General features: G+C 32.7%; 2 protein-coding genes across 2 annotated transcripts in view; one reads left to right on the top strand and one right to left on the bottom strand.

Annotated features, from left to right (window-relative positions):
- Positions 1-3275: 3275 nt before the first annotated feature.
- LOC126885681 (uncharacterized) overlaps positions 3276-26930 on the bottom strand; it is a 67785-nt gene continuing 44130 nt past the window's right edge. Inside the window, exons 10-11 of the mRNA XM_050652383.1 lie at positions 15336-15501; positions 3276-11188 (exon numbers count right to left, since the gene is read on the bottom strand). Coding sequence (XP_050508340.1) covers positions 10818-11188; positions 15336-15501 — 537 coding nt within the window. The 3' untranslated portion in view covers positions 3276-10817. The remainder of the gene's footprint in view (positions 11189-15335; positions 15502-26930) is intronic.
- On the top strand, positions 19661-23495 carry LOC126885682 (uncharacterized). The gene is made up of 2 exons (XM_050652384.1): positions 19661-19850; positions 23086-23495. The coding sequence occupies exons 1-2, from the start codon at positions 19720-19722 to the stop codon at positions 23429-23431; spliced, it is 477 nt and encodes a 158-aa protein (XP_050508341.1). The 5' UTR covers positions 19661-19719; the 3' UTR covers positions 23432-23495.

The following is a 26930-nucleotide window of genomic DNA, read 5'->3' as shown; positions in this document are numbered from 1 at the left end:
AATGACCCATTTTTTAGGGTGCCCGTTTTCTATGACGCGCAGTTTATTTGTTTATCCCAGAGACCTGTATTTTGCAATAAAATAAGACAGAAAATAATGAAGATAGGGCAATTCTGAGTATGCCGAATGAAAGTAGAAGAGTGATAATATCAAAATGTATTAAAAAAGATAAAAAAAATTAATATAGTCAAAAATCCTAATGCCAAATTTTTGGAAAGTTTGTAGTTTATAAACATTTAGAATAACTTAAAAAATGTCCGTAGAAACAATCTTCTATATATTCGAAAATATAGTATTTTAACACGAATTTTCAAATAAAAAAATTTAGCCTGGGTTCATTTGGGACAAATTAGCCATATGTTTTTTTTTAATTCACAGCTAATTTGTTTATAATAATTAAGGAATCTCATTAATGTCATTTTAAAGAATGGGATTTGTATTTTTTCTTAAAAAATTTGCACAAACATTGTACCTTCACAGCACCCTCTACGATTTTTCAAAAATGTAGTTTAAACGATTACTAGGGGGAACCTACAAGTCCACCGAGTTAAAATACCAAAAAGCAATTTCAAACGAATATAATTTTCTGTATCTCCGGATCAACTCAATGGATTTTGATCTTTCTTTTTTTAATTTGTATGTAATTTCTACGTACATTACAAATAAGCAATTTGTTTATAAATTTATTAATTAATAAACAGTCTAATTTATTTAAACAATTCTTGAAAAAATATTTTTTTACAAACATCTATTTTTTTAATCATAGTATCATTAATGATCATAGAAAAAGTTTAAGTACACTTTAATAAATAAATGATTTTTATTAGATAATTATTTATTGACGATGATTTATTTATTAAAGTATACCTTAACTTTTTCTACGATTAATAACAATAGTATGATTAAAATCATGGGTTTTTGTTAAAAAATTATTTTTTCAAAAATTGTTTAAACAAATTAGACTGTTTATTAATTAATAAATGTCTAGACAAATTGCATATTTGTAATGTACAGCAAAATTACATACAAATTAAAAAAATAACTATCAAAATATATTCAGTAGATCCCGCGATATAGAAAATGATAGTATACCCTATTCCACGAACATGTCTGTTGTGGATTATCCGACAACGAATATTTTACTGTGCAAATTATGATTATGTGCCATTTTTTTGGTTCATAACTTTTTAACCACAGTGTATATTTATTTTCCATTTGGCACGCAAATATTCTTTAAGGTGTACAATCAATTAATTTATTTATAATTGTAAAAAATCCAGGGCCGGATTAAAATATATTGGAAAAATGTTCCGATCCAAAAACAACACACTGTACATTATTTTTTTTAAAACGGATTCTGCATTTGAAAAGAGGATGAAAAACTAAACTTAGTGGTATACTTTGAATTTTCGGCAAAATGATTTTTCTGGTAAAATTTTGAATTTGAATTCAGAAATTATGTCAATTGCGAGAGCTTGAAGTAGAAAAAATTGAAATACGACTTACAACTTGTTAAACACACTGTATATTTATTTTATATTTAACAGGCGAATATTCTTTAAGGTGTCCAATTAATTAATTTATTTACAATTATAAAAAATCCAGGGGCGGATTAAAAAATACTGGAAAAATGTTCCGACCCAAAAAAACACCCTGTATATTACATTTTTTTAAATGGTATTTTGTATTTGAAAAGGTGATGAAAAACTAAATTTAGTGGTATACTCTGACTTTCGACAACATTATTTTTCTGGTAAAATTTTGAATTTGAATTGTGAAGCTCGAAGTAAAAGAAAAATTCAAATATGATTTAATTTTAATTAATACCATTATTTAATTTAAATTGGTAAAATAATAACATTTTGACACATGACAATAATTTATGATGGTGGTAATTTTAAATAAGTACATACTTTAGTTTTGAATAATTATAATCCTGCAAATTTTCTCTGTTTTGTTTTAATTTTTAGATACTTTGTTGATTAAAGTGATGTATTTTTTATTGACTCTTAATTATTTACTCAATATTTAAAGATGGATATTCGCTATAAACTATTTGTCACACATAATAAAAAACACTTAAATGTTAACATTTTACCAATTTAGATTAAGTAATGGTATTAATTAAAATTAAGTCGCATTTTAATTTTTTTCTACTTCGAGCTCTCGCAATTCACATAATTATTTCAGAATTCAAATTCGAAATTTTACCAGAAAAATCAGTTTGCCAAAAATTCAAAGTATACCAATAAATGTAATTTTTTATCCGCTTTTCAAATGCAAAATCCATTTTAAAAAATTTAATGTACAATGTTTTTTTGGGTCCGAACATTTTTCCAATATTTTTTAATCCGGACCTGGATGTAAATATAATAATTGATTGGACACCTTAAAGAATATTTGCGTGTGAAATATAAAATAAATATACAGTGTGAATAACAAGTTGTAAGTTGTATTTAATTTTTTTTCTACTTAGAGCTCTCGCAATTCACATAATTTCAGAATTCAAATTCAAAATTTGACCAGAAAAATCATTTTGCCGAAAATTCAAAGTATACCACTAAATTTAGTTTCTCATCCTCTTTTCAAATGCAAAATCCATTTTAAAAAAGTTTAATGTACAGGGTGTTGTTTTTGGGTCCAAAAATCTTTCCAATATTTTTTAATCCGGACCTGGATTTTTTACAATTGTAAATAAATTAATTTATTGTACCCATTAAAGAATATTTGCGTGCCAAATATAAAATTACTATACAGTGTGGTTAAAAAGTTATGAACCAATTAAGAAAATGGCAAAATAGGTAACACACCCAGTATCTTTGTTATTAATGGAGTAAGACCCATTAAGTATGGTATTTTTGAGACCGCCTAAGTGCTCTTCCTACAGTTAACGTATGTTACTTTCCCAATGAAACACCCAAACTATAAAAGGAAGGAAACCATATAATTTGAGGAAAAATTTTTATGTCGGTTTATAGTGTTCCGATGAACGCCTTAATTTATTTTTTGTTGACCAAGACACATGGGCTTACAATTTAACATCACATTAAACACTGTACTGTTCTCGAGACAATAACCAGCACTGTCTTCTGACGATGGCATATAAATTGTGAATGCCGAAACCGGTCGCCCACAAACTGTTTTAAATAAACACCTTCAATAAGATTGTGACTGTTAGACCTCTTATATCCTAACAACATATATTAACTTCTGTTGGTGTTAGGATAAGGTATATTTGAGATTATTTTTCAACTATTATTCAATAAATAAACAAATCCTTATACATTTTATATTTAAAATATAACAGTAGACTTTAACAAAAATATTCATATACATAAAAAAATGTTGAATATGGGAGACAACGGGAAGGTAAAACAAACCTGCCAAAAAATAAAAACGTAACAATCTTTATGTAGAATCGATATTTTTCAGCATAGGAGCATTGTCTCCTTTGAGTGTATAGAAATCAATTTACTACAAAAATATTTAAAACTAATTAAGATTTCAAACGGCAAGTAAAGTCAATAAATATTTCACATAATTTACTAGGGCAGTCCGATAAGTACTTAGCCTTTCCGCCCGATGGCGCCACTATCGCAAATGAAGTGTACTGTCATTTAATGCGTTCTTGTAGATGGCTAATGTCAAAATTTCAGCCAAATCGAAATTATAGTATTGTTGTGATTGCGTGTGAAAGTCAGCGTGTTCGCGTATTTTAATAAAATGGAAAAAGAGCAATATTGGTCGGCGATTCGATTCTTGTTTTGGAAAGGAAATCACGCAGCGAAATCAAAGAGCGCTTGGATGTTGTGTATGGTGACTCTTCTCCTTCGATGGCAACTGTCAAAAATTGGTTTAATGAGTTTCAACGTGGACAAACGTCGGTTTTTGATGAGCCACGCGTAGGTGCTCCGAAAATGGCTACCACGGAGAATAACGTGACAAAAATCCACGATCTTGTATTGGCAGACCGCCGACTGAAGGTGCGCGAGATAGTTGCCACAGTAGAGGCATCTCAAAAGACCGCTTAGGTCATATCCTGCATGAAATTTTGGGCATTAGAAAGCTATCGGCGCGATGGATGCCGCGTTTGCTCACTTCAGACAATAAGCGCAACCGTGATACCACTTCAGAGCAGTGTTTGACGCTATTTAAGTGTGATCCAAATTAGGGCAGTCAATGAGGGTATGTAGCTCCGAATTCCATCCTACTATATCGATTTACGTGATATTTTCACGGTAAGTAGGGAATAGCCCAAGAAACAAAGTCTACCTTATGCCGATGTGTGCTTTGGTCTTGGGGGAGGTTCCCACCCTTTCTCGGGGGGTGGAAATTTTTTTGCTTAAATAACTACGGAAGTTGCTAGAGAACCTAATACTAAGCAAAAACTGTTCTATAATTTTTTTTCGAAAACTCAATACTTTTTGAGTTATTCCTGGTTGAAAATTGGCCATTTTCATTGAAACATAACAGCTTTTCAAAGGGTCTTTGGCGAATACCTTAAAAACTATGCATCTAACTAAAAAAACCATATAAAACATTTTTGTAGCTTATAAAATAACAAACAGATTCTTTCCTTTACGAATCTTCTAGTTATAACACAAAAAGAGATATGGTAAGTGAAAAAAACTTGTTTTCTTGGTGCATGCTCAAATCAGTGTATTTAACTTAAAATAACAGAGAAACGGTCGAGTTTAGGTGTATAATGCTACCAATAACTTTTGTTGTGCTTGAAAAGACCTTTAAAATAAGCAATATTAAATGTCGATTACATTCAAACTATACTGATAATACTGAGATAAACTGTAAAATTTTTTATGACTATCGTATTTTAAGAAAATAATGAGAAGTATATTTAACCCCTCATCCACAAGAATTTAATGCATCGTTTTCCTTCTACAATATATTTTACTATAGTGTTCTTTTTATGTTCAAAAAGTTGGGCGGGTTTAAAATGAATGGTTTTTGAAAAAAATAAGATCAAATTATTGAGCGCATTTTTAAATTTTCTTAAAAATCTTCCTATTTCTCCATGTAACTCGAAAATGATAAGAGATGCCAAAAAAAGATGCCATACAAAAATGTAGGTTTCTTCTAGATTAACATTTTGATTTTATTTTTGAAGTTATACTTCTTTAGGCGCGATTGAGATTGAGGGTGAATTTATATTGATCTGCGCGCATGCGCACACCGACAGTTTGGTATTAGTCTTTATACTGGCTCTGATTGGGTGTTGAAATGATCTGTCAATAATTGTTCAATATGGAGGTTATCGGTAAACAAAAATGTTGTATAATATATTAGTTTTTATTGTTGTGAGGACAGAAATAAAATCAAATTTATAATTATAGTGACTTTCTAAATAGTGTTGAAAAGCCACAGGTACCTAATTCTAAATGTTTCAGTTGTATTCCAATAAAAAATTATCTTCATACCTATTTGGAAAATGTAAAAAAATAATAATGTACTTACCTAGTACTTGCTATGCTATACCCCTAGTAGGCAATGCTTTAATTTACATAATCTGATTACGAACAAACTTTCTACAAATTTTCATCTAATGTATCGTTTTCTTACTCTATATATTGTTGTATTTTAATTCGACAAAAATCAAACTAATAAAAATTCATATAAATAAAATGTCAAAAAGTTGTTCAGTTTGTGTATATTCCCACATGACGCATACGCGAAGGTGGTGCAGTTTGAAATCGCTTCGACTCTCGTACGGCGGGATACACGGGAAGTAGGTTCAAGCCCCAATGCAAGTTATACCATTTTTTTTATAGATTTTATGATTGTAAGGGCCGGTTTTTCAGTGTTGGGTTAACCCAGATTTTTCGGTCACCGAAATTTTTATGGTTAATCAGTTTTTCAGTACTAGGTTATCGCTTAAACCCGTTTAAGTTGACCAAGATTTTAACCGATACTCGCTATCATAGGTGGTTTAACCCCGAATTTCCGACAGACGTTTATATTTGCTGAAAGAAGAGGTTAGTTAAATTATGACATTTTGTGTTATCGCGGGAAATATTGTATTATGTATTACTATATTCTTGATTATATCTTCATCATCAGATGAAGAATCGGAACTTGAATGCATTAATCATTTTTGTAATGTTATGTTATTTGTTATTTATAAAATAGGTTATGAAATTCTATTTTGTTTATTTTTCTGTCAAAAATCTATAGAATTGCACATCGTGGTTTAAGGCACTGAAAAACGATATAAGGGTTAAAATATTGGTTAAAATTTAAACTAGGTTAGCTAACCAAAATTTTAACCGCTCACTGAAAAACCGGGCCTAAGTATATTATTATATAATTTTTTTCAGAAAATACGTATTTAATTAAAATTTTTGGCAACAATTATTGTTCAGAAATCATTTGTGGCATTTTTCAATGTGTTTGTGTGTGTTTTATTCTTTTATTTATTTAATTTTTGGTATTGTTTTAATAAAATTTTTTGGAAAGTAGTATAGAAACTGTTTACAAGTATATTGATTTCGTTGAAATCATATATAGAAGTATAACTTCTTACATGCGTACAAAGTACACACATTCTTTTTTTATAACAGTATCTCTTATCATTTTCAAGTTACATGGAGAAAAAAGAAGATTTTTAAGAAAATTTAAATATGTGCTCTATAATTTGATCTTATTTTTTCAAAAACCATTCATTTTAAACCAGCTCAACTTTTGAACATAAAAATAACACGGTAGTAAAATGTATTGTAGAAGGAAAACGATGCATTTAAATTCTTGTGGATGAGGGGTTAAATATACTTCTCAATTTTTTTCTTAAAATTCGTTAGTCATCAATTTTTTGCAGCATATCTCGCGTAGTTTGAATGTAATCGACATTAAATATTGTAATCAAGTATATTCAAATGGGAAATAAGCCACAAGTTATTAAAGCTTATTTATAAAATTATTATAAAAAACCACAAAATAGCTTCAGAACAACATTAAATATTGCTTATTTGAAAGGACTTTTCAAGCACAATAAAAGGCATTGGTAGCATTATACACCTAAAATCGACCGTTTCTCTGTTATTTCAAGTTGAATACACTGATTTGAGCATGCACTAAAAAAACAAACTCTTTTTACCCATCTCATTTTGTGTTATAACTAGAAGATTGAAGAAGGAACGAATCTCTTTGTTTTTTATGAGCCACAAAAATGTTTTATATAATTTTTTTAGTTAGATGCATTGTTTTTAAGGTATTCGGAAAAAACCGTTTGAAAAGGTGTTATATTTCAATGAAAATGGCCAATTTTCAACCACGAATAACTCGAAAAGTATCGAGTTTTCGAAAAAAATTATAGAACAGTTTTTGCTTAGAATTAGGTTCTTTAGCAACTTCCGTAGTTGTTTAACCAAAAAATGTTCCACCCCCCGAGAAGTGGTGGGAACCGCCCCCAAGACAAAAGCACACATTGGCATAGGGTAGACTTTGAATAAGGAGATATTTTCAGGCTATTCCTAAAATTTCATTAAAATCTATGCAGTAGGATAGAATTCGGAGGTAATAACCTGTTCTTGCTCTCATTGACTGCCCTAAATGAGTTTTACGTCGTTTTTTCGAAGAAGACGAAGACTGTCCAATCGGCCTGAAACGTGATGACCAGCATTTTCTGGGATTCACAAGGTGTGATCTACATCGACTACTTGGAGAAGGACAAAACGATCACAGGGCCCTATTATGCCGAATTATTGGGCCGATTCGACGCCTAATTGAAGAAAAAACGACCCCATTTGGCAAAGAAAAAAGTGCTCTTCCACCATAACAACGCACCGGCTCACACCTCCGCCGTCGCCATGGCCAAATTGAGCTACGAACTGTTGCCCCATCCACCGTATTCTCCAGATTTTGCCCCGTGCGACTACTATTTGTTTCCAAACTTCAAAAAGACACTCGCTGGGTAGAAATTTAAGTCGAATGAGGAGGTCATCGCCGCCACAGAAGCCTATTTTGCAGACCTCGAGAAAAGGTATTTTTCAGACGGGTCAGAAGCAAACAAATGCGAATATCTGCTACCGACATTCGCGAATACGAATGCGAATATTCAGTTTATTTCTATTTTTGTAATTTTTTCCAAATTTTAAATGAGAAGTTAATTGATAATATATTGATTGATAAAAATATTGATTGATTAAGCTTAAGGTATTGAGCTTAAGCATAATACCAAATAGCTATTGATATATATTGAGCTATTACATAATACCAAATTTTTAAATAAACTGACGACTGATAATGTTATTATACGAGGTTAAGTTACCTTTTTTCTAATAAAAAAAAGTGAGTAGATTTTGATTTTATTAAACTAATATTATCTTCAAATTAATTTTTTAAATAAAATTAACATGAAGTAAAACTCCCTAGTGAGTAAGATTACTTACTCTCTGTCCTTGTTAAATAGCCACAATGCCAAACACTGGTTAAGATGTATGTTCTAACCACATAGTGAAATTTGTAAAATAATTTGGACTAAATTGGATGCCAACGGATTACTACCAGCAACATGATGCTCTACTGCATTAAATTAGACTGCTTAGAATAATACTGCAAAAAAGATTTTTTTATGTGATTAGGTCTATATTGAACTACGTTTAGTCTGTCAATGATTTAGAAGGAAGTACAAATACTTCAAATGTCAGTGACATTGACATCCAGGAAAGGGCAATTTTTAATGTATTAACCCAATTGGGACCGTGCAAGTTCGGCAAAGCGACCTCTATTTCGACGCTCTGTACTTTTATTCGCACTTTTAATTATATTGGCCAATTATATTAGTCCTGGTTGCTGGATAATTGTCAAGGGCATAGTCCAAAAAAATAATAAGAAGAAAAAATAAGATGCAGGTTATGTTATGCAAACGTAAAAAATTGTATGTAGTAAATAAAATTAGGTATTAAAATACAGTACTGCAAGCAAAATACAATTAATTAAATTTACCTTTATATAATAATTGCATATCATATCAATATTGTGAAGCAATATATAATTTTTCTGCTTCAATGACAGAAGGTATGAAATATACGTCAATTTGACAATTTCAATTGACAATATGAATTATTTAAGATAGTTGCAATATTTCTCCGCGACTCGCGCACGGTCGTTTCTCGTTTCCCTTCCAAGTACTTGCACACCGCGAATACATTAAAATTAATACATTAAAAATTGCCCTTTCCTGGATGTCAATGTCACTGACATTTGAAGTATTTCTACTTCCTTCTAAATCATTGAAAGACTAAACGTAGTTCAATGTAGACCTATCACATAAAAAAAATAATGTGTGTGTACTTTGTACGCATGTAAGAAGTTATACTTCTATTATATGATTTCAACGAAATTAATATACTTTAAACAGTTTATTTATATTTTATTTAAATAATAAACTAATTTTCATACTTACTACTTCTCAAAAATGTTTATTAAAACAGTGCCAAAAATTAAAATAATAAAAGAATAAAACACACACAAACAAACACATCAAAAAATGCCACAAATGATTTCTGAACAATGTAGGAAAATTTTTTAACTAAATACGTATTTTCTGAAAAAAAATTATATAGTAAACTTACAATCATAAAATGTATAAAAAAAATAAATAAAAATATAAATAAATATAAATAAATAAAAGTTTCCATTGGGGTTCGAACCCGCTTATCAGCGCAGTTAGTATTGAAATTCATTCACCTTAAACTTTTACCCACGGAGACCATGTGTCATCATGTGCGAAGATCAACTAACTAAACGGATTAAACTTTTGACGGTTCTGAATTTAACCAAATTATTTTGATTTTGAATTGAAATTATTTAGAATTGAAAGAAATATTAGAATACAACAAAACATAGAGTAAGAAAACGATATATTAGGTGAATATTGATAGAAATTTTGATGGTAATCAAATTATGTAAATCAAAGCATTACATACTATTTTAGTAGGTTCTTTTTAAAATTTCCAAATAGGTAGGTCCTACCTATGAAATTTTTTATTAGGATACTGAAACATTTACAATTATTACGTACCTGTCGCTTTTAAAAACTATTTAAAAAGTCACTACAATATTATAAACTTGCATTTTTCTCTGCCATCATAACAATAAAAACTAATATACACAACATTAATTTGTTTATCCAAAATCTCCATATTGAACAATTATTGACAGATGATTTTAACACCTAATCAGATCCCGTATAACGTTTATACCATACTGTCTGTGTGCGCATGCGCGCAGAATTATGAAATTTTACTCTCAATCGCCCTAAAGAAGTATAACTTCAAAAATCTCTTAATTCAATGCAGTAGAGCATCATGTTGCTGGTAGTAATCCGTTGGCATCCAATTTAGGCCAAATTATTTTACAAATTTCACTATGTAGTTAGAACATACATCTTAACCAGTGTTTGGCATTGTGGCTATTTAGCAAGGTCAGAGAGTAAGTAATCTTAACCACACTTTTCAATTTTTAACATTCAAAATTTCACCCTTTTCAATTTTATTAAGTGAAATTACTTAGTTTTAGGTTCACTGATGATGGACTGATAAGTCCGAAAACGTTATGAACATAATCCTTTTGGATTCAACCTTCAGGTATTATCCCGTTTTATTTTTTTTTTAATTTTTTAAATATATTAATATTCACATAAATTTCGCGAATGCGAATATGCAAAAATATGCGAATATTCGCGAATGCGAATACGAATATTCGTTACATCACTATTACTTGCCGTTTGTTGGGTCTTAATTTTTGTTCTACGTCTTACAACTGATGACATGTTTAATTTTTGTTGACTACTATCAAGATTCTTACTGCATCCTTATACCGCAAATTGACAAAAATGTTTGTTTGCTTTTAAGAGATACGACAGGTACGAGTGTATAGCTTAAACTTACGTCTTTTGTAAAATTGTCAAAATATTGTAGGATAAAATTAGGATCTACGTTCTTCGTTACAGAGTAAAAAATCTTTAAGCTTATGACAGAGTTTTGACCGTCGAATCCTTGTTGGAGCTTCTGGAGAGTATACTCGATGGCTTCAGTGAATATCGGAAGTTCTAAGGTGGCTTCATCTTCCTGGTGGCTTATTCGGCATAGGATAGTAGATAAGTCGTTTTCGTAATTCCAACGTCTGTATATGGATATTGAAAAATTGTCTACACATTTGCCCCTCTCCTCATCTGAAAAATAATATGGAGTTTAGAAAAGTTTTAAATATACCACCCAATCACCAACAGAAGTATTCGTTGAAGGCGAAGACATAGTAGTGGGAGTTAATATGGTGAAGAAAGCTGTAAATGAACTAAAAAATGGTAGAGCTCCAGGGCCAGAAAATATTCCTGCCGAATTAATAAAATGTGGCACAGATAAGCTCTTTTAAGCACTTACTTGATGTATGAACAAATATATAAACGGTGTCACACCACCCAGTTTATGGAAAGTAGCTTATATTTCTTCTATTCATAAAAAAGGAAATAAGTTGGATTGCTCAAATTACAGAGGAATATCGGTAACTAGTACACTAAGTCGGGTGTACGGGCGCATTCTTAGAAATCTCATTGAGATGAAGAAGAAGAAAAGGCTGGTTTCCGCGCTGGAAGGACTTGCACAGATAATGTCTTCTGCCTAAAACAATTAATTGAAAAAAAAAATCAGCAACCAATCAAGAGACCCATCTCATGTTTGTTGACCTTCGTGAAGCATACGACAGCGTTCCTGTGACTAAATTGTGGAAATCACTACAAGAAACTAACATCAGCTACACTCTAGTCAACGCCCTAAAAAATCTATATGAAAATTCTACATCACAAGTAAACATTGGCAACACACTATCTAAAAAGTTCATAGTTAACAAGGGTCTGCGCCAGGGGTGCTGTATTTCACCAACTTTGTTCAAGATATATGTTGCAAAAGCACTAAACCAGTGGAAACGTAAATGCCACGGTATGGGTATAGACCTCGGAGAGGTTTGTTTATATACCTTACAATTTGCTGATGACCAAGTGATCATAGCTAATGATAAAGACGACCTACAGTATATGGCAAAAAAACTAAAGGAGGGATATGAACAGTGGGGCTTGGAAATTAATGTGGAAAAAACTAAATGCCTACCCATAGGAGCTGAGTTATCCAATATCGAACTAGAGGATAATGAACAAATCAGATCCTGTAGTGAATACACGTACCTGGGAGTAATCTTCGATAGAACGGGAAAAGACGATGAGGAAATAAAGAAAAGGGTAACACAAGCTAGAAGAACAATTGGCTGCCTAAATGGAATACTTTGGAGCTCCGAAATAGGAATACAGCGAAAATACAATATCTATGAAACACTTATTAAAAGAAGCCTACTTTACGGAGCGGAATCTTGGAGAATAACCGAGAACAACAAGAAAAAATTAGAAGCTGTAGAAATGGATGTGTTTAGAAGATCTTTAGGTATATCCCGTAGGGAAAGAGTTCGAAATGAGGAAGTAAGACGACGAATTGGAATAGATGGTTACTTAACAACAGACATTGAGAGGAAACAGTTGATTTGGTATGGTCATGTTCAAAGAATGGAAGACACAAGATTACCCAAAAAGATCATGCAGTGGGTACCCCAAACCGCAAAAAACGAGAAAGACCCAAAAAGACACGGAAAGAAGGGGTAACCAAAGCAATGAGTGCAAGGGATCTTAGAGATGGCCAATGGGATGATAGAAGGATGTGGAAGTTAGGCATCGGACAACGTCGAAAGATGTTCTAAAACCGATACATACATACAGTTTAGAAAAGCACTTTAAAATGCTTAGACATAAGGTTTTAAAGAGACGTCAACTGCCACTGGAAATAACTTCAGTCATACATTCAACTCTACTATCGTTCAGTTCATAGATAATAATATCAGTTTAGATAAAATAGATTTAGAAAAGAGATTTAGATTTAGATAAAACAGATTTAATAGATAATAATATCAGGAATCTAAAGAAAGCGATATTTTCTCCCGCTCACTCATCGAACTCTGTTTCACCTGAAAATCCTAGAACATACATAACTGTACGGAAGACACGAGTGCGAGTTGGCTCAAGGATGGGATTTCAACCCTAAGGGCTTAAACTAGTGCACCTCTCAGGTCTTTGGAGGGGGAAGATATGCCCAAGCCGCACTAGGATGGGGAATGTCTTAAGTCCAAAAGGATCCTTAATAGACTAAGGATAAGTAACCATGGGCTTAGGACACATACATATATGGACAGTCTGGGGTAGCAAACCTTCAGACAAAGGGGTTTTATGGAGTTTGTCAATGGATTCTGAATCTCGAAAAGAGTTCAAGAAACTCCAAATATCACCCTTTTTCGGGATAGACCCTTGGATTGGAAAGTTAACTTTCCAATCTAAGGAAGGGAAGACAAAACCCTGGGGGAAAAGCCAGTAGCAACTCGATGCAGTGAAACAGGGCAAATTTTCCTACATATGCAGGTTCAGGAAGAGGAACCTTCTTTAGGTGGACACAGCCCATTCCTAAGGACTACTGTTCAAGAGTGTGTTGGACCCGCAGAAGAATAAGCGGAATCTTCCAGAACAGAAACCACCGAACCAAAACCAGACAAGTACCCGTAGTGAAAAGAGAAATAAGGTCCCTGCAGGCCAATCTTCAACACAACATTGACAACACCGGTTCGAAGAGTGGAACAAGACGGCATTGATGTCGCCTTTCTGCAGGAGTCCTAGACGATAGGTGAGAAGATCGACAACTTATCAGCCAAAAAAGGTAAGGTTTTATATACACCTAAAGCTATAAGGACTAGGTTGTATAATTCACACTAACAGTGTAGATGGTACACCAATCACGGTACTCTGCACCAATGATATTGTTGCAGGTATTGTAACTATAACCACGGAAGTAGGAGAGAAGAGACTGGTGGTGTGTTCAGCCTTCCTTCAGCCAGACTTTCCGGATGGCGAGGTTCTAGGTCCAACAAGCATTATAAGCGAAATAGTTGCATATTCTCTAGAAAAATCATTACGGCTCATTATAGGATGTGATTCCAACGCACACCACACCATATGAGGCAACACAAACATTAACGCAAACGCAAGGGTTGAGTCTATTTTAAATTTCATCTTATCTGAAGGTTTAATTATATATCCAAAATAAATACAGAAATCCGAGAGATATAAACTGGGTATAATATAAAGAGTCCCGCAGTAAAAATCTCGAATGATGACAAACGTTCCCAAGCTTGACCTGCGAACGAATGAACTGATAGTAGGATGCGCAGAACTGTCTACGCAGTTCGCCGGCGCAGGTTGTGTCTGGCTTAGGTACAATTTGCGGCGGGCCTATGGCGGCTTACCACGAAAACTGTCCGGAAAACAAGAAAGAATACAGTCTGGTGGAACGATGGCTTAAAGAAGCTATGTAAAGTCGGAAGTCTGAAGCCTATTTAACAAAACCAAAAGTAACCAAGACTGCGCCTGGGAGGAGATTCCAGAAATCATGGGCTGCTCCCGAATCCATATAGTCCTGGCACAGGATGGTACTACCATTAAAAAGTAGGTTTCCTAAATAGCCTGATGGCAAAATTTACGGAGAACAAAAAGGAAACTTAGAGAATTCAGAAACACTGAAACTGTATCATGCAGAGAGGCAAACCAACATAGACCAAAGGTCGACTAGGCAAGTTCTATAGAATGGTAAATAGCCCTTTATCCGCGCTGACAGCTTCAGGTTACAAATCTCTCAGGTGCGTAATAGCACAGTTGCTGCTGGTTTAATCTTGTACATTCGTTTTAATATCTTGCCTCTTGAAGCTGTTGGAACTACTGAGATCATTCAAAGATTTGATAATTTATTTGACCTATTTAATTCGTGTAATATTTCTAATCCTAAGCCCTACAATAGGGCTTTTAGTAATTCTGATTACTAGAAAGATTTTTCATTGAGCCAGTCCGGTCGTAACTTTTAGTTTCAGATGACAGATTACAAGATGGCTGCCTCTACAAAACGAGACTTCAAAAATTTCAAAGGCGCCGACGAGAGTGTCACTACTGTTTGTTTTTAATACTGTGCCTCACACAGGCAAGCTCCTCAAAGCCAGGTCAGCATGTCTTTCGTAACGGAAATGTGGCAAAAGGTTAAAGTCATATTATAAGTCACAAAAAATAGCCATCCGTTTTTGGATTAGAGTAACGGTATTCCAAGTAAAAATATGTTCAAGGGAAGAAATCTTCTCTTAAAGGACAAAATTTTACAGATAGCAACTCTGCTTCTTTAATTTATGGCTTAAAATAGTACATACAACGATGGTAACATGCAGAAAAAATAAGAATAATAAATACTTACAATCGAAGTTGTTGTTATATTTGTGTGCCCACACGTGCCATTCTACAGCTGCATTCCTCGGTAAACCGGTTACAACAACGTAGTCAACTATAGCGTTATTAGTACTCTCTTCCCATAATTTTCTAGCTGGTCCAACATACGACGCATCCGTCAAATAACATATACCCTAAAAAATAGCATGAGTAACATTTACATTTATAAAGGAATCTGGAGTAAACGTATATTGCTTTTCTCGGTAATTGATGCTTAAAATGGTGAAAATAGGTATGGCTTTCGCCGCAAACATAATAGTCCAGAGTAATAAGGTTTTCCATGACACTTCAACAGCCAGGGCACTGATGCGTTTTTTCGCCAGGTAATACCTGTAAGAACAAATTGTAACTATTTCCTGCGATAGGATCTAGGATCTGGCAGCCATTTTTATTTATAAACAATTTAGTGTCTTTTTTCCTATTTTTTTTTTGCAAATTAATGTTAATTAATTAATGTTCAATTTTTCCTTGTAAACTTTTTATTTTTTTATATAATAAATTACATATATTTATTACAATTTTTCATAAATTATCATATAAATAACATTACTTGGTAGTTATGCACCTAAAAAAACGGTAAAAAATAGATTTTTTTGAAAAAAGTTATTCAAAAAGTTTAAAGGATTCAAAAAAAGAAAAATTTACGATACTTTTGCGTAATTATTTATTACTAATAAATGCATTTTTTATTCACTTTTAAACCAGTTTGAAAGTTTACTTCATGCTCTTTTATTTGCCACCTGTAGAATGGTTCTAACATTATTTTTTTCTGACTTATGTTATTGGAAAAAAAGCTCTCTGGGATAAACAATGTGAATAAAATTTAAACAATTTAGTGAATCGCTTTGAAATTTTTGTCACATATTAAGAATCAGACAACCCTCCTTTGACAAAAATTTCAAAGCTCTATACTTATTTTTACAATAGTTATTGCGAAATTTATTTTTTTGAAATTTCGACAATTTTTCGCAATTATATTAACAATAAATGAGTGAATTAAACTTTGTAGTACGCCATTTTAAAGCCTTTTCCATTCTCTCGAAGATGTCTGTCTTAAGAAAACCATAATTTTTACTGTTTTCCATTAATTTGAAGAAAAAAAAAAGGAAAAAAGGCCGTTTTTGACAAAAAATTGTTTCCTACGCAGGAAATAGTTACAATTTGTTCTTATAGGTATTACCTGTCAAAACGCTTCAGTACCCTGGCTGTTGAAGTGTCACGAACAGGGTATATTTTTGTCTTATTACCCTGGCCTATAAAGCCGCTAAAGCCATACACAGACCATGTTACGTATAGTATAGATTTACAACAAATGAAAAACATTTTGTTTCCTGAAATGTTCGATAAAGTTTCGTCATTTTAATGTTTACTAAAAGTTTGTCGATATCAATGGCACTCTTCCTCGAAATATTTGTTTTACAATATCATCCCTTTCACTCCAACATTCACCCTTGGATGTTACATCGGTTGTCCGGTAGTAACCATCCATCTATTCTCTCTATTCATGTGCTAGCTTTGGGTGTTACAGGCATACAGGTTTGTCCAGTAAAATAAAATAAAGGGCCTAGCCGGGTAAGATGGTGAAAAGTGCCCCCAATTCGATTTAAATTCCATATAGGCCACTTTTTAGCACATATAGAGGAACTCACTTTCTGAAATTTTTAGCCCCCTAGGTGGTCACGTGACCCCCCTAGAGCCTAATTAGGCTTTTTATGTTTTTATTTTTTATCCCAGCCGCATCAAGAGCTAGCCAAAAACTTTATTTAAAAAAGTTGGAAGTTTCAAAAAGATCTATATGACAAAAAAAATTTTTTAAATTTTTTGGCGGGAAATTCGAATTTTTAGAACAATTTTAAACTTTTAAATAACTGAAAAAAAACTAAGACATTCGTTTTTACGAAAATCAATTATAACATGTATTTTTGCACAATCTTTCACCCTGAATTTTTTCAGATTTTTAAAATTGGTGAAACGTACCTTTAAAAATAAAAAAACGCATTTTTTCGGTTTTTTTTTCGTTTTTTGATACAATCTTATACATATTTTTCAAAAAAGGTAACACCGTCACTGGAATAGGTAAAAAACTGAAAAATAATTGGGGTTTGCTTTATAAAATTTTTTTGTAACGCCATCCATTTTCAAGATACAGGGCGTTAAAGAAAACAAAATTTTACACATTTTTTACGATTTCGCTGAAACTACTGGCAATATTGTAATAAAACTTGGACGGTTTTAAGAGGTAGTATTTGTGCATGTTTTGACATACAATTAAGGATTTGATATTCATCATTGGCGCGCATAGGGGTAATGGTCTGAACTTTTTAAAGAATAAAGATAGTACGCCACTGACATATTTCACATTAACAATCGTTTTTGAATTGCTCGTTCAATTTGTGACAAAAAATCTATCTTCTTATTTTTTCATACGACGCGCCATTTTTATTCAAAAAATAAAAGATCTTAATCCTTACAAAGCATTCGAACTTTTAGTAGTTTCTACATCTACATACATATATTACTGGTACATCCATTATAAAAATTAATTCGAATACTTTGGAAGCGTTAAGATATTTTATTTTTTGCAACAAAACGGCGCGTCGTATGAAAAAATGGGAAGATAGATTTTTTGTCACAAATGGAACGAGGAATTTAAAAATGATTGTTAATTTGAAATATGTCAGTAGCGTACCATCTTTTTTTCTTTAAAAAATTCAGACCATTACCCGTATGCGCGCCAATGATGAATATAAAATTCTTAATTGTATGTCAAAAAATGCAAAATAACTACCTCTTAAAATCTGCCAAATTTTATTGCAATGTTGCCAGTAGTTTCGGCAAAATCGTAAAAAATATGTAAAATTTTGTTTTCTTCAACATGTATCTTGAAAATGGATCGCGTTACAAAAAAATTTTATAAAGCAAACCCCAATTATTTTTCAGTTTTTTACCTATTCTAGTGACGGTGTTACCTTTTTTGAAAAATATGTATAACATTGTATCAAAAAACGAAAAAAAAAAAACCGAAAAAATGCGGTTTTTTATTTTTAAAGGTACGTTTCACCAATTTTAAAAATTTGAAAAAATTCAGGGTGAAAGATTGTGCAAAAATACACATTATAATTGATTTTCGTAAAAACGAGTGTCTTACTTTTTTTTTTCAGTTATTTAAAAGTTTAAAATTATTCTAAAAATTCGAATTTCCCGCCAAAAAATTAAAAATAAAATTTTTCATATAGATCTTTTTGAAACTTACAACTTTTTTAAATAAAGGTTTTGGCTAGCTCTTGACGCGGCTGAGATAAAAAATAGAAACATAAAAAGCCTAATTAGACTCTAGGGGGGTCACGTGACCACCTAGGGGGATAAAAATTTCAGAAAATGAGTTCCTCTATATGTGCTAAAAAGTGGCCTATATGGAATTTAAATTGAGTTGGGGGCACTTTTCACCATCTTACCCGGCTAGGCCCTTTGCACCTGATTCCTACACACTAAATCTTTCATTCATCAACTAACTCCTTTTGTGATCTTTTCCTGTTAATTATAATGATGTCAAGGGTACTATTGATAACACATACGCTTTTATTTATTCTTTCTGTTCGAAATGTAATCAGATGTGATGAATAATCATTAGAAGATAAACATCGAAAGTCAGAGGGGAAGAAATGTGTATTCTAATGGAAACTGAAAATAGTATTGAAGAGAAATGCAAAAAGAAAAAAAAATTATATAAAAAAAGATTAAAAAAAATAAAAAAAAGATTAAAAAAATAATAAAAAAATATTAAAAAAATATATATGTATAAAACAAATTAAAATAATTAAAAAAAAATTATTAAAAAAAACGATTTAAAAAAAATCACTAAAGCGCTGGTTTCCTCGATAGCGGTGCCGACAACCTGCGACCGTAGCACTGCGATGAATTACGTCAGATTACGGTGAAAAATTCAAGGTTCTTCACTGGGTCAATGGAATGTGCAAGCTCAGCAAGCGGTGGCTTCCAACGCATCCTTGGAAACCAACGCTATTATTTTGCATGGCACAGTTTTTTATGATGTCATTCATCGCAGTGTTACGATCGCAGGTTGTCGGCACCGCTTTCGAGGAAACCAACGCTTTAGAGGTTCTAAATCTCCGAGAGGTTGAATCGGGCTTAGTTTCTATCGTAGTAAAAAAAATAACTAGCATAGTTGTATTTATTAACATAGTAAGTAGCAGAGCTGGGGAGGATTCGAATCACATAGGACTCGAATCCTTTTTGAGGATCCGAGGCCGGTGATTCGAATCCTTTAAAAAAAAAGATTTGTGATCCGGATTCGTCGAAGAAATCCTAAAGGATCCGTACTCGAATCACCAATGTTATGTTCGGATCCTTTTAGAGATTATACTGCGCCGGCGCGACAAGCTGACTCAAGCTTCGACTTGTCACGAAGTGTAAACAAACACAGATTGAGAGTGAAGACCGAATGCATCGGAGTTTGTAAAAAGTTAGTTATACTGTTATAGTTACAAAATAGAATTAGTAAATAAATTGGTATAATATAAACTATAGATAGACATAATATAAGTGAACGTGTAAAGCTACAGGTAAGTGAAAATCTGTCTATTATCTATTTTTCTATTTATGCACAATGTACAAATTGAATATGTAGGCGATATCAGTCGACTAAAGGCAAAGGGTAGAGATGGGTATCGCGAGTACTCGAAGTTTGAAAAATATCAATGTTTTGTTAAAAGTAAAGTTAGTAAATAAGGTATCTCTGTATCTAGTATCTACTGATTTGTCATCATGAACCAAAGAAGAAATAGGTTGAAACCAGATATGGCATCAAAATTAACTTTTTGAACTTAAAATTTGAAATTTTGCGGAGGTATAAATTTAATATACAAAAGTATAATTATAGTCTTGATTTCAAAAATCCATGTATGTAATGTAATTTATAATGTAGGTAGTCTGTTTTAGTCTTCAGCAAAATTAAATTACACCGGTTAGAAAATGGTATTATTTATTAAAAGTCAAATGTGAAAAAACATCGATGTTTTCACAACGAAGTTTTTTTACCTATCGATGTTTTTAATTTCGATAACCATCGATATGAAACATCGATGTTTTTAAGTTCGATACCCATCCCTACTAAACACCTAAACGGATATACAGTATGTTAACTTTTTGATTGTGACTCCAGGCGAGTGGTCTAGAAAAACAATCCTGTTTAATAGAGAAAAATAGAATATTAAAACTGACCCACTACTGGTACTGGTAGGGAGTGTAACCATGTTATAACAGGCTGTTTTTATTCCTCTTATGTCCCAATATAATTATTGTTCACCATCGAAAAATATATGATTATATGTAATCTTATCCATTCTATGAAATCTACCAGTACAGTTCATTATTTAGTGCTCAGCTGACTATTTTTTAAATTAGTGACAATTGTGTCAAACTAAATGTTAGTACACTTTTTAGTTATTAAATAATTCAAAATGAGTCATTTCTGTGAAGAATATAATTATATATACGTGTTTTTTTTTTAATTTTGAAAAATTTCTTTGTTTCTGAGTTTCTGAAGTTCACGCACATAATGTCACGCAAACATACCCTACTTATTCTGATACTCTGTAGTTCTTTACGAGTTTCTTCATGAAAATAGAGCATTGATTTATTAATATCAACTGTTATACTTAGTCATTAGGTAATTACTACTATAACCAATGTGAAAGATACATTTTTTTTTCAGGAATATATTACTAATGTCTTCAGAATCTTCAAAACAACCTTCTGGTGAAGATGACAGTAGAAAAGATCCATTTGTTTCATTATCGGATCAAGAACCATCGTACTGTACTGAATCAGCTGACTCTGAAGACGATGAAATAATTGAAACACCAAGAAAACCCAAAAAAAAAGAATCGAATAACAAAACTGTATGATATTTTCGAAAAAAAAAGGAAGAGCAAAGTGTCAAAAGTGGTAATGTCGTTGCTGAAAATCCTCCAGTAGAAAATTCTAAAATTGATTTTGAAAGATTTGAAAGTATCTCGGTATTGGATGGAAAATATTTCAAGATTTGCAAAATGAAGAATGACAATGATGTCGAAGCAAACTGTCAGCTCTGTTTTCCGATCATAAATAAAATTAACGGGAGTCTTAATTCATCATCTAACTTCATCAGACATATAAAAAGAGTTCATCCTGAAAAACTAGAAGAGTATAAGCGGTATAAACAATCTAAGAGAAATTCGAAATTAAACAAAAGATGCCACACTATAACTGATCCTGAAGGACCATCGACGGCATCGACTAGTGCCAGTAGCCATAAGCAACCTAGACTAATGCAGACACTTCTAGGCAGCGGAAACGTTAGGGTTGACCAAGCTAATTTTGAAAAACGGGTGGTAAATTTTATTTTAGGTACAATGTCTGCTATAAACATTATAGAACATGAAAGTTTCTTGGCACTTTTTCAAGGAATTAATGTTAAAGTTCCATCAAGAAAAACAATTATGAAAAAAATCAATCAAAATTATAATGAAAATATGTGTCATATTAGAGAAAAACTAAGAAATACTCGCTTTTTATGTACGACAGCTGATATTTGGTGTAACAAGAAACGAAGTTTTCTTGGGGTTACCGTGCATTGGATCGAAGAAAACTTGGTTAGAGGATCTGCTGCAATTGCCTGTAAACGATTTAAAGGCGCACACACTTACAGACATATTGGCGAAATGCTTGAAAATATAAACTTGCAGTTTGGTTTAACAGAAAAAATAGTTGGAACAATTACAGATAATGGAAGCAACTTCGTTAAAGCATTTGAACAATACCACATAACCAATGATGAAGAGGAAGCGATAAATGCAGATGATATATTTCAGGTAATAAATATAAATGAAGAGAAAGACACGGAACTTTTGGAGAATGACGATATGGATGTCGATTCAGCTGAACAGTTCACTTTACCGAAACATTTCCGATGTGCCAGCCATACACTAAATTTAATAGCCACAACGGATTACAAAAATTTACTTAAAGAAAATGCAGTTCTGCGAAAGCGCCATACTGCAGCATTTCAAAAATGTAACCTGCTTTGGAATAAAGCTAATAGACCAAAATCAAATGAAATTATTCAGAACATTTAGGGCACACACTTAGCCGTCCAGGTATTACTCGATGGAATTCACTTTATGATTCTGTAAAGCAAATTCTAAAAGAAAAGGTCAAGCTCAATACACTTTTTAAGAAACTGGAACTGGAACCATTTAAAGGGACTGAACTTTTATTTTTAGAAGATTATTGTATGGTAATGGAACCTCTAGCCCATACATTGGATTTTCTTCAAGGAGAGCACGCGAACAACTCATTTTTTGGCTTCTTGTTACCGAGTTTATTATCTCTAATAAATAAATATGAAAAAAAAAGTAGCGGTCCGTACCACATACAAATATGGAGGTGAATACATAGCCAAAATGTGCCTCGACAACCTGAGAAGAAGATTTGCTGACATACTGTCGCTTAATTGTAAAGAAGTCGTAATTGCAGCCGTTTTAATTCCTCAATTTAAATTCAGATGGTATAATATCGTAAAGTATCCTACATATACTAAAGAGGATATTTATAAAAAAGTTTATTATAGACGCAGCTAGAGACTTAGACGATTCAAACTATGATTTCTTATCAGATGAGAGTGACACAACCAATTTAGACCAATTCTTTGATTTCAGTGACGACAAGGTCAAGGTACAGCCTCCAATATTAAATAACGACAGTGAAATGGCAAGAAACTCCTCCCAATCATCATCTGTACCTAAAAGTAAAACATCTTCAAAAATTGAACTGGAGCTGTTGAGGTATTTAGAAGATAAAAGAAATAATATACATATTATTAATGAATATCCTACACTTAAAAAAATTTTCATAAAATTTAACACTTGCCTTCCTTCGTCTGGTGCAGTCGAACGATTATTTTCATTTGCAGGTATAATCGACGCACCTCGAAGGAATGGCCTGACAGACGAAAATTTTGAAATTTTGGTGCTATGTAAGGCCAACCAAAAGAAATATTTTTAAAAACTATAAGTTTTTTAAAATTTTATTTTATGTTTATTATTTTTGTTCACTTTATTGTTGTTTGTTGTTGTTCTGTTTATAAATAAAGTGTATTTTTTGTAGATTTTTATTTATTTATGGTTCATATTCATAGGTTATTGCCAGTGCAAAAAATATTCATAGGGAGTATGTGTAGTGTGACCAACTCCAATTTAGTCGAATTCGGGACAAGACTGAAAAAACTACCTAAAATCCGGGACTTTTCAATTAAAACCGGGCCATTTTTTTTAATATAAAACTATAATATCATCATGTTATTGATTATTTAACATTTTTATGTTAACAAAAATTTTTTTGATGGAATGGGTTGTAATGATGATTACATTTTTGTTAGTTTTTGACGTTTCGACTTCCAATCCGGAAATCATTCTCAAAAAACGAAAAATTAGAAAATCAACTAATGTTGGATTTCCATGTAAATTGAACCTTGGGTTAAAATATAATTATCATTATTTGATATTCATGCTTTTAAATCGTCTTTTCAGAAGACGATAATTAAAATACAGAAACCGGAAAAAGTCAAGAGTTTGAGTTTTCGTAGAACTATAATACGCCGATATAAAATGCATGCGTTTTGGATGTGGTATTAGTATAACAGTCTAGAAATTTTCGACTTTTTTTCGTCCCACCAATTCAATTTGATGTGAATTCTTAGAAAAATGTATTAAGAATTTCAAAATGAAATTTTACCGAAACGTTGAAAATTCGGATGGCCCGGAAGCCTTGTCCGGGACGCCGGGACACGACTTCGTAATTCGGGCCATGTCCCGGATTTTTCGGGCTAGTTGGTCACACTAAGTATGTGGCTCAGTGGTCCGTATTTAGAGTCAGGACTTTCGGATCCATGGTTTCCGGGTTCTAGTCCTGTTGGTGACGGGGTTTTTCTGATTAATTTAATTAATTAAAAACTAATTATGTTACATAGTCCTTAGGTAGGATTCCCCACTCGATTATTCATTGTTAGGTTCTAATTAACAGTGCTGTTCCTAAAGTGTCACCGGGAAAGAGTAACCAACCCTACACAAAACACACGTTATAAAAAAGTTAAACCAAACTGAGAGTGGCTAAATGGACAGAATATATTTTTATATCATTTTTCTGCATGTCATGGTGAGTAATAGATAGACAGAAGACAGTATTAGATTAGGAATCATACATCATTACACTGATATGATCCGTGATTCGTGATCCGAAAAATGGACTCGAATCCTTGTTTTTTAGTAAAAAGGATTCGGACTCGGATCCGTGATTGCTATCATATCTCATGATTCGGATCCGTGATTCGAATCCTTTTTTTGAGGACTCGTCCCAGCTCTGGTAAGTAGACATTGTTATTTGTAAGCTTTATTTTAATGTAAGCTTGTTTAATGAAATTTATCTGTGAAACTAAAATTAATCTCTAAACTTGTTAATCCTGATAATTTGGAATATTATGTACATATGAAAAAAGAAGAAGAAGAAGAAGAAGAAGAAGAAGATACATAATGGAAAATGTGGTGAGCAACTTGGACAGTCCATAGCGGCCAGCTTTTGAACTGAGTAGAGAGCTGTAGAAGAGTTTGCTATGGAACTCTAAGGACCTCATTGCCTTCCTTATGTATGAACAGAAAACAAAAAAAAAAGTTGTGACTGGCTAAATGACACCCAAGTCAATGCCATAAAAAAAACAAAAAAAAAAAAAAAAAAAGCTTTATTTTTTATTATTCTTTATTTTTAAGTGTATACTGGACAATTTTGTATGAACGAATAATAATTTTATATGTAATTACGTGGCTAAAGGTTCTAAACCAAGGCCAGAATCAAAACAAAAAAAAAATGCTTGTTTGCTGACACATATGCACCATATTTATGTTCAATTTAAGTATATTTGTAGTACAAACTACAGGGCTATAAAACTGCTTAGTCACACCATGAAAATATGGGAAAGAGTAATTGATAGACGGATACGTGAAGAGACCGAAATATAAGAGAATAAATTTGGCTTTATCCAGGGTAGATCAACAACAGATGCAATTTTCATTATAAGGCAGTTGAGGGAAAAATACAGGAGTAAAGAAACAAACGCTCATATGGTATTCATTGATCTTGAGAAAGCATATGATAGAGTTCCTCGAGCGATTCTGTGGTGGGCACTCAATAAAAAAGGAGTCCTTGGTGAATATGTAAAGATTGTGAGGGATATGTATGAGGGAGTAACGACTAGTGTTAGGACAGGTGTGGGAGAGACTGATAAATTTCATGTGAAAGTAGGATTGCACCAAGGCTCTGTGCTTAGTCCGTATTTATTCTCATTAGTTTTGGACCAGATAACAGCTAAACTACAGGGTAACATTCCATGGTCTTTAATGTATGCTGATGATGTCGTGTTAGTAGGAAATAGTGAAAGGGACTTAGAACAAAAACTGGAACAGTGGAGACAAGCTCTGGAGGAAAAAGGTTTAAAACTTAGTAGGACAAAAACACGAGTATCTGGAATGTTCATTTAAAGATGGAGCTACTACAAATAAAATGGTATCTTTGGATGGTGAAATGATTGTGAAAAGCAATAGTTTTTAGTACCTAGGATCGGTATTACAGAGTAATGGAGAAATAGATAAAGATGCATGCAGTAGAATTATGGCTGGATGGATGAAGTGGAAAGAAGCGAGTGGTGTGTTGTGTAACAGAAAAATTCCAATGAAGCTGAAGGAAAAATTCTATAAAACAGCCATAAGACCGGCTATGATGTACGGAACTGAATGTTGGGCAGTGAAAAAGAAAGAGGAACAACGAATGCATGTGGCGGAAATGAGAATGCTTAGATGGATGAGTGGAGTGACAAAGAAGGATAAAATTAGAAATGAGTATATTAGGGGAAGTCTAGGTGTGGCACCAATTGATGCCAAATTGAGAGAGCATAGGTTAAGATGGTTTGGTTATGTTCAACGTCGAAACGTTAATCACCCAATACGAAGAATAGCTGAAGTGCAGATTCCTGGAAGGAGTATAAGAGGAAGACCAAAGAAGACCTGGGGGGAGACGATAAGGCAGGACATCTTGGTAAAGGGGAATTACATTGATATGACCGAAAATAGAATTGTGTGGAGAAATGCAATTAGGGAAGCCGACCCCGCATAGGGATAAGGCAAAGAGAATTATGATGATTATGATGATTAAGTATATTTGTGATCAATCGTTAGATTAACCTATATGTTGAACAATACTTATTTTAATGAACTATACAGGGTGTATAGTGAACTATACAAATAAGTTGGGTGGATAGAGTTCGTAACGAAGTTGTTTTGCACCGGATGGGAAAAGTCACAGAAGTCGTCAGAACAGTTAAAAATCGAAAACTTGAATATTTTGGCCATGTTATGCGACACCCAGAGAGATATAATATACTCCATTTAATAATACAAGGCAAGGTAGACGGAAGAAGAGGGCCAGGTCGAAGAAGAACGTCATGGCTTAAAAACCT

The sequence above is a fragment of the Diabrotica virgifera genome, chromosome 5 (assembly GCF_917563875.1).
Source record: "Diabrotica virgifera virgifera chromosome 5, PGI_DIABVI_V3a".
Classification (NCBI taxonomy): domain Eukaryota; kingdom Metazoa; phylum Arthropoda; class Insecta; order Coleoptera; family Chrysomelidae; genus Diabrotica; species Diabrotica virgifera.
This window is presented reverse-complemented; position numbering and strand designations above follow the sequence as displayed.

Excerpts from the sequence above, each read along its gene's own strand:
- LOC126885682 (XM_050652384.1), top strand. The coding sequence starts at position 19,720 with ATGTTATGTTCGGATCCTTTTAGAGATTATACTGCGCCGGCGCGACAA. Across the intron at positions 19,851-23,085 it reads TGCATCGGAGTTTGTAAAAA|TGACGACAAGGTCAAGGTAC; the intron begins GTTAGTTATACT and ends CTTTGATTTCAG.